This window comes from Mastigoproctus giganteus, chromosome 11 (assembly GCF_048544385.1).
Source record: "Mastigoproctus giganteus isolate SK-2022 chromosome 11, ASM4854438v1, whole genome shotgun sequence".
In the NCBI taxonomy this organism is placed as follows: domain Eukaryota; kingdom Metazoa; phylum Arthropoda; class Arachnida; order Uropygi; family Thelyphonidae; genus Mastigoproctus; species Mastigoproctus giganteus.
The window spans coordinates 138,035,330-138,044,252 of NC_143585.1; the positions used below are offsets into that span (position 1 = coordinate 138,035,330).

Consider the following 8,923-nt stretch of genomic DNA (forward strand, 5'->3'; position numbering starts at 1 on the left):
AATTACTACTTCAGTGTCACTTTTTCATTATTATCTTTGTTTTTATCTATTGATTATTATTTAGTTATTTATTATTATTATATATATTTTTATTATAAAACAAAATCACTTGTATAAACAACGAATTGTAAGATTCCTCTGGCTTTCTGTGTAAGGAATCACTATTGTATAAAATTTAAGATTCTTTATTATAAAGAATCTTATTATTATTATTATTATTATTATTAATATTCAATTGTCATTTCTCAACCCATCGGCCTAATTTTTCTAGATCTTTTTGTGGTAGTCTACCTTGATTAATGTCATTAACCACCCTGCCTTCCATTGTATAATCTGCAAACTTAGAGACATTAAACCTATGATTTTTTTTTTAATTCATATGATTTTATAATGACTTGTATTATCAATTTACATCTAATGTTGAATTTTGCCGAATTTTCTAACAAATTCTTTGTGGATTCTGATTCATATTGCATTTAATTAATAGATAAGAGAGCTGCAAAGGCTCAATAGTTACAACTATTGAAATAATACATTTGATACTCTTTCTTCCGCAGCTCACCTACTATGGTAGATGTTGTTATTTGGTTTTTAGGAGCATTAGCAACTAAGGCCATATTGCTCTGGGGATATACGGTGGTCATTCCCTGACCTTTCCGTATTTGGTGGTCACGGGCTCGAACCCCGGTCTAATCAAGAAGCGTGTGCTATGCACTGCTGCTCCTGCCAACCTGGCTACGAAAGCGCCAGTATGGTAGATATCTTGACCATATACTTTTCTTCACAGATGCGGGGACCATACAAGACATTCTACAGAACTTTTTAATAATATTCATGCAAGGTTAAATTTACTCTAGAATCCGAAAGTACCGAAACAAAATCATTAAATTTTTTTTAAAATTTCACCTTCGCACGGATTATGAACAAAATTCAATTCAGCATATACAGAAAGGCCACCAACACTGGAATGCTTCTTCATTAAAATAGCTACCACCCTTTTACCTATCAAAGATCCATTATCTTAAATCAATTTCTCAATGCCTACAAGTACTCAACATCTGAATCAGCTCTAAATACAAACACTAAGAAACAGATTTCAAAATAGAGGTTACTCCTACCTGTTATAAACAAGCAAAAAACAGATTACACAATGTCACCCCAGTTATCAACAATAATAACATAAGTAATATTTTATTGCTTTACCGTATATTGAACAATGGTTTTAACAACTAAATAGTATTTTCATAGTCATAGCCAAACCCACAATACATGCTGCCCTTAAAAACCACGAAGTCCAATCCTCTTCCACATTCCAATTAAATGATTTAACCCACAATGTATCTTGCAACTGCTCATACCAGGGATCAACTCGTTGTACACTCAATACGAGAATGAGGCAACATTCAAGGTCCGTCCTTTCACACGGCTTCGGAACGCGCATTCCATGCGATCAATGAAGGCCACATCTGTCTATTCAACAAAGCAAAAATTCGCAGCATCCAACATGATTACACTAAACTATTAATTTCAGAGATGCTCGAAATTAAATTACATCAAAATTCTGTCAACGTACGTTGCCCTTACCCCACCTCAGATTTATGGTCCTTCACGTGCATGTGCCAAGATTGCAACTATAATCCCCATGCTATAAAATTCCTTCGCAATACCCGCGGTTTCACTTTAATGTGATCATGATCCTGGTCGAAAAGCCCTGTCCTTTTCAGGAAAGTAACAAAATTCTTTAGTTTCTTAATGTTTCAGAGATTCTTAATGTTTTTTGTTTTAATATTTGTTTTCAAAGTGCTGAAAGTGTGGATTCATTATTTGTTTCAAAGCATTTAAATTGTTTATAAAATACGGACGTATTGTATTCTCTCACTCAAAGTGTTGGCGATTCGATGTATTTTGGGGTGGGGCTTGTTGTCCACGGCACCCGATTCCGTGGTGCATTGGATCATTGATTTTGTCTCCGAGGGTATGGAATACATGTAAACTATTTGTATAGTTATTCAAGAACGGAAAGTATCAGCACTGAAGTATTCTGCAAGACATCATAGAGGTAATTCCTCCATCTCTTAACTGATTCATATTATAATAATGCCCCAAATTTAAATAAATAGATTTAATACGTAGAGTTAACCTTGGTTTTCTGCTTAAAAAAAATACTTTGTAATTTACACTTACAATCGATAATTAGTAGGATAATCCAAGGATACATTTTGTTTTCGATGAGAGACTGAAAAGTAAATTGTGTCCTGCAGCATTACACGAGTAAATTTTGTAGTCTTGAGACTTGCTGCCTGCACGCGATTTAAATTTCCTGCTTAACTCAGTCGTGAGCATTTCAGTTGCTTTATACAATTTGCTCAAATTCTTTACAAATTTATAACCTACTACGCTCGCTTTGTCTATGTTGTGCCTCACAGCTCTATACAGCTGTAATCTATGAACTTCTGGATAACAGCTCTTTTATATCGATTCCACGCCTGGGTTATTCAGGAAATACCAGATCTTTTCAGCCAGGCCTCAGGGATCGATGCCATTATGAACAATTGTTGTCTATTAGACCGCAAGTGGAGTGGATGGAAGTTTACTGCATTTATTTAATTTACAATTATGTTGATGCATGTGGTCAGGCATGAGGGTACATAAGTACACGTATTTTGAGTGCCCCTGGTTCGAGCTCTCATGATTACTAAATACGGTGTTGTTGTTTCTTGTATTCGCCCTACTTTGTGAACTCCTCTGACCGTGTGGTCAGAGTAGTTCACAAAGTAGGAATATAAACGGAAAATTTGTTTTATTTATATCGGCTGAGAAGCACAATCCAACGATAGGTTCCAACGACTATCGACTCTAATTAAAAGTAACAATGGACTATTCATATGATGAAAGATAAACGAAAGGAGGGGGAGGATGTTTTCATTGAAGTAAGACAAAATCTAAGAGCAATAAAAATAAGATATATTGAAGAACAGTAATAGGTTAGACCTTAGACCGTTGATCAATGTGTTGTAGAATAGACACCTTTTTTATTTTTTATCAAAAATTTAGTTCAAAGTTTTGAGTACTTTCAGTGAGTAGAAATACCTGGAAAGTACTGTTAAAAAGTTATGGATCAGTTAAAAGCAAATATATTCTATGACAGTGAGGCTTAGAATAACAACAAGAGGTGTCTGCCCCTTTAACCTAGATTGAGACAGATGAAGGGGCGTCAGTTTCTTTTATCTTCTCTTTTGATAATCTAATTTTATTATCCAGATTACTCCGCTTGCAAATCTGCCAATCTGATGAATCCATTGTGAACATAATCACAGATTTAGGGATTGCGTAATTATTCTGTTCATTATTACTTGACATATCTTTAGTATGCGATAGCAGTACCAGAATAGTAAAGCGCCATATGAAGCAATGTTCGCGACTTGGCATCATGTGCGCATGCACTCAGATTGGAACAGGAGGTCCTTGCCTTTATCTTGCCCTAGCAGATAGAACAGTGGTTGTAATTTGCAGTTCTCCCCACACCGCGTGGAAAAGGCTTAAGTTTGTATCCCGTCAATGAAGCGAAGAATTTTTATGGGCTTTTTTCACAACTGGGCTGAGTTAATCAGTCAAGTTTGTGGTCCCAAGATGTTCTGGAAACAAGTTTAAAACAGCAAATGGAATAGACGCAATACACTGATGCTTCGTGGCCCGGTTGTTTGGCGATTAACACACGCTTAAATTAGCCTTTATTTTAAATGCTTTAAATTACTATTGTTAATGCCTCGCGTTATAAAAAAACAAACTATTACAATAGAATCACCAGAAAGTTATTTCATATACCCATTTATGTACTTGGTCTGTAAATTGCGTGTTCTCTGGTCGATTTGTCTGTTTTGCTAGACGAAAAACCCCAGCTTCTTGGAGAAAATCTTGCTATCTACGCCTGAGACCGACTAACTTGGCCACTGAGCGCAAAAGGCCCAAAAAAGTTCCTCGTGTCATCGACGGGATTCGAACCCGGGCCTTTTACACGCGGTGTGGGAAGGACAGTGACGATACCATTGTGCTACCCGCGCAGACACCTAGCGTTATACAGCGATATTAAAAATGTTCAGACGGGAAATCGGCATTCTCGTCATTATTTTGCTGTTCGAAATATTCAAAATAATATCTCAATGCGCCACTCCAAACCTCCAGTCCCTTTGTGAAAAGTTTTTCAAACTTAACACACATCAAAATAATCAGATAAAATGTAGTGCAGACAAATAATATTTAATCTCTTACCATAACATTTATTACAATTCTCCCCGTTGATTTAAGTCCATAAATTCTTTCTGTACGGCTTATTTCTCAACTTAGCGAATGGAAATGGATTACAGGAATTAAATCATCGAATTCCTTATTTGGATTTTGTGATAGATCGTTTCTCAACTTCTGTGATGATCATTTATCTTTAATGTCGACATAAACGTCCCTCCCCCTCCTCTCTCTCGTTTCCATTCCAAGCAGTCTCTGGGAGATAATAATAATAATAATAACAGAGATAAGAATTCAACAACTCTACAGAGGTGAATGATTATCGACAACACTATACAGTACACCATAAGGTCTGCTTCATTCATTACTTAACGAGGATCGTTCAATTAACTCCTACAGTTGTTGGTAGTGCGCAGAAATGTATGTGTGTACGGTTACATAACCATCTCAGCATTACTAGTTAATAACATGATTTGCTTCATGGGGTTTCTTCCTTGTTACGGCTGTGCATGTAACTTTTCGTATGGCATTTCCTTGTAAAGAGGAACGAAATCATTTAAAACGGGAGAAAGGAGGACTAAAGCATTGTTCCTAAAAATCATTACGCTATAATCATCATTTATATCATCATTTATTAGCGAAGAAAATCTACATTATTTTTTGATGTTCATAAGAGAGAGAGCTATAGCCCCATTAGACTCTACTTGGAACCAGCCCTGTTCTAACTACTCTCACAAAAATCTAAGAAAACCTGTACTGCAGTTTGTTAGCGCAAGAGTATTAGTCATGTAGTGCAAGGAAGCCACAGGCTTTTGCTGAGCCGGCCAAAGAAAAAATAAAAAAAGTAGATAGAAAAATACAGAACAAATTATGCGCTTCCTTCCTCGCATAAGAAACTATCAATTTGATCTTCGAATTTTTTCAGACTGTCAGCTGAACTACCTGCGGAGGAAATTTTATTCCAATATTCAACGATTCGCTGGCTATAAGAAAACTTCATACAATCTAGTCTAAACGTCTTCCCTGTAATTTGAATTTATGGCCTCCTAGTTCTGGAGTTCTTTATAACAGCGTCAATATTTCCTTTATTCGTTTTACTAATCCCTCTTGGAGTCTTACAGACCTCAATCAGATTCCCTCTAAGGTGCCTGGTTACCAAGCTCTCTAGCCCACATAATCAGTCTTTCCTCGTATGATCGCCGTTTTTGCCGATCTTACCATGTGAGTTGCCAGTCTTTGAATCCTTTCAAGAAGCTCAGTGTCTTTTTTTTTTTTTTTTTTTTTTTTCAGATAAGATCTTTTATACCTCGACACAGTATTTCCAAATGCTGTTCTATAGTTGCCTTATACAGTGAGATTGTGCCTTTAAACAAATTCAAATTATTTTATTAGAGTCACCCAGAATTGCTTCTATATACCCATATATGTATTATGTCTGTAAATTAAGTGTGTTCTCTGGTCGATTTGCCTGTTTTGCTGGACGAAAAAATCCCAGTTTCTGGGGGAGGACCTTGCTATCTACGCCTGAGACCAACTAACTCAGCCACGGAGTGAAAAAAGCCCATTAAAGTTCCTCGCGTCATCGAGGAGATTCGAACCCGGGCCTTTTCACCCGGTGTGGTGAGGACGGTGACGATACCACTGTGCCTTTATACAGTGGAATCCCTATATCTACATTATATTGTTCGATAGGACACCATAGGCTTTCCTGGCCGCCTGTTTACATTGCTCAGAAAACTTCCCACCTGCCAGTATCGCAGTTCCCAGATCCCTTTCTTCTTCTATTGTTTTTAATTCAACTCCACCAAGTGTGAGTTATTTTGGGGTTGTTGTTCCTCTAGTATAAGACCTTGCATGTTGTTGCATTAAAGCATAGCTGCCACTTTTCTGACTATTCTTGAAGCCTGTTCAATTCATCCTGAATTAGCGTTGCTTGGCACTGATCATTAAAGATTCTCCCGATCTTTGTCGTCTGTAAATTTGGATATCACTCCATTTATCCCTTCGTCGATGTCGTTTATGAAAATGAGAAACTACAGTGGTCCAAGAACCGACCTTTGAGGGGAACCCACTTCTTACGTTAAACCAATCGAAAGAATATCCATTAATAACAATTTTCTGCTCTGCAGCAGTTAGCAATCCATCTTAATCTTTTCAGTAATCCTAACATGTTCTGTTCCAGCTTATATCGTAACTTATCATGAATGACTGAGTCAAATGCTTTGCTGAAATCTGAATAAACTATGTCGAAATTGTTCCTTATATCCAGCTCATGGATAATTGAGTCAAAATAGCTTACCAGATTGCTTAAATATGATTTTCTCTTAACAAAAACCATGTTATGTGTCTTTCAGAATGCCATTTCTATCTAAATATCCCTGAATTGCACTCCTAATCATTGCCTCTAAGATTTTCCCTGCCACTAAAGTCAGACAGACTGGTTTGTGATTACCGACTTCACTTTTATGGTCAGCGGGTTAGTCAGTCGCTGGTGAAGGATCGCATAGTACCCCTTTTCCTTGGAAATCTTGATTTTCGTCTAGGATCATTCATTCAGTTTTTGCAGCATCCTCGCTATTCACGAAGTACCCTGGAGTTATAATGCCCAGTCCAGACCACTTATGCAGCAGTTACAGCCGCTGGAGTAGTTGGCAGTAAGATCAGGTTTCCTTCTAATTACGACGTAAAACCATTGGCTCATTTTTAAAGGTACAGAAAATTATTGGAAGTCTCCGGAAACCCTGCTGACTCTGCCCAAGACCAAGAAACTTTGGCATCCGAAGGCCATCTCCTCGATGCCCAAGGAAATCTTGATTTCCTTGGGCGCCGTAGAGAGGGCTTTCGGGTGCCATCACCATAAGTGGTATCATTAGAGAACATACTGGAGAACAACATGAACGTCGTCCATGAAAATGAGTTTAGTGTTTGTCACCAATGAAGAGTCTCGTATATTGTAAAAGGATCTCATACCTCCTTTGACACAGTCAAGGTGCCTCCTTGAAAGAGGTGGGTGTAATTGGGATGCCTGGCACACGGAAAACAGGCTTCCAAAGGGCGGCAGTCGATTACTTATATATGTGAATATCCATGGGTAATTTTAGATTACAGTAAAATAATTGAAATTAATTAAAATCATCCAAATTACCCTCCTCCACAACACCAGATGGAAGTTTTATTCCAACGATCAATCACTATCCGGCTGAAAGCATTTTTCGCACGTCTATCCCACAACCATCGTTTTTCAATTTAACTTTAAATTTATGTCGCTTAATGTGTTTCGTCCGAGCAAGAGTTAGGACGTCATCCTCATTTAATTTACTCAAGACTTTTAAGGCCTTAAAACTTTAATTAGGTCTCCTCGGAGATGGCTAGTGTCCAAATGCTGCAATTTGCAGACCTGAAGCCTTTCTCCGCTATTCGATAAGAATACTCCTTGTATCATTGACTAATCGTGTTGCTCTTCTCTGCACTTGTTTCAACAGATCCACATCCTTCCTAAACTGAGGTTCCAGACCTGTATGCCGTACTTAAGATGCGGCCTAACCATTGCCAAGTAACATTCACTTCCTTACTCCTGATGGTAAAATTCCTGCATATCATTAACAGAACTTCAGGAGCTGTCCTAGCAACCTGTTTACACTACTCAGAAAACTTCGTGTCAGACTCAATAATTACGTCCAGGTCTTTTTCTTTCTCTGATAAGCTTGAGTGTAGTAGCACCCAAATGGTACGTTATTCTGGGATTACTGTTTCCCATATGCATTACCTTGCATTTTTCAACGCTAAACCTCAATTGCCACTTCTCAGCCCATCTGGCATCTTTCCCATTTGATGGAGAAAACAGAAGCAGTTGCGCATGGCCCGAAATCTCGAAGGCCTCAGCAAAATAAAAATGTCCAGGCAATTGAAATAATCATATGTAAATTCCTGTTATAATGTACTGTCTAATGACGAACCGATATATATGTGATCTTTATTTTATTGTTTACCAATTTGGTCCTACAGTAGCCTTTCATGGCCTCCTGGCTACCAGCTTATATTTATGCGTAATCGTTCTCTCGAGTTATTCACAGTTATTTAAGATTTATTAATGGTTAGTATAAATTATCCATTTTTAATTCAGCGTTTGTAAAGCCTTAACCTGCTGAAAGAAAGCTACTTCATTTTCTAAGTTAATTTTTTTTTCTATTAAGCCTCCTTTTTAAAACATATTTCCGGTTTAGAAATTTCGGCAGTTATATTAACTTTTTTCCCACCTCAAAGGAGCACATTCCCACTATTCATACCTTAATTTAAAAATGCGAACTCACCTGTTGCCACGTGATTTCAGCTCCCATTGCTAACATTATCAACACCAGTATTAGTACAACCAACACGTCGTGTACAACCTTCAACGGATTTTTTTCCCCATCACTTTCAGTACTGTTTAACGCAGGAACAGATGAGTTCTCCATTCTTTACTGGCTTCTGAAAAGAGAATGACGTTGTTATATCTACTTAAAGAAACGATTGGCGTCATATGACTGATAACCAATCATTTAGCCGAACGTAAACAAAAAAAAAAAAAGGAGTTTGTCTCAGGTTTCTTAAAATACCTCGCAGTTACAGCATACGTGTAAAGCAGATTTTCAGGAAGTATCCAGTTATTGTCGTGCACTGTATTTACTCGTAATTTGGAAAA

The 8,923-nt window shown here is 37.4% G+C and overlaps 1 protein-coding gene across 1 annotated transcript in view; it reads right to left on the bottom strand.

Annotated features, from left to right (window-relative positions):
- The window catches only part of LOC150078466 (ileal sodium/bile acid cotransporter-like), a 63,458-nt gene extending 54,802 nt beyond the window's left edge, over positions 1 to 8,656 (bottom strand). The window contains exon 1 of the mRNA XM_090385097.1: positions 8,553 to 8,656. Coding sequence (XP_090241223.1) covers positions 8,553 to 8,588 — 36 coding nt within the window. The 5' untranslated portion in view covers positions 8,589 to 8,656. The remainder of the gene's footprint in view (positions 1 to 8,552) is intronic.
- Between the last annotated feature and the right edge of the window lie 267 nt (positions 8,657 to 8,923).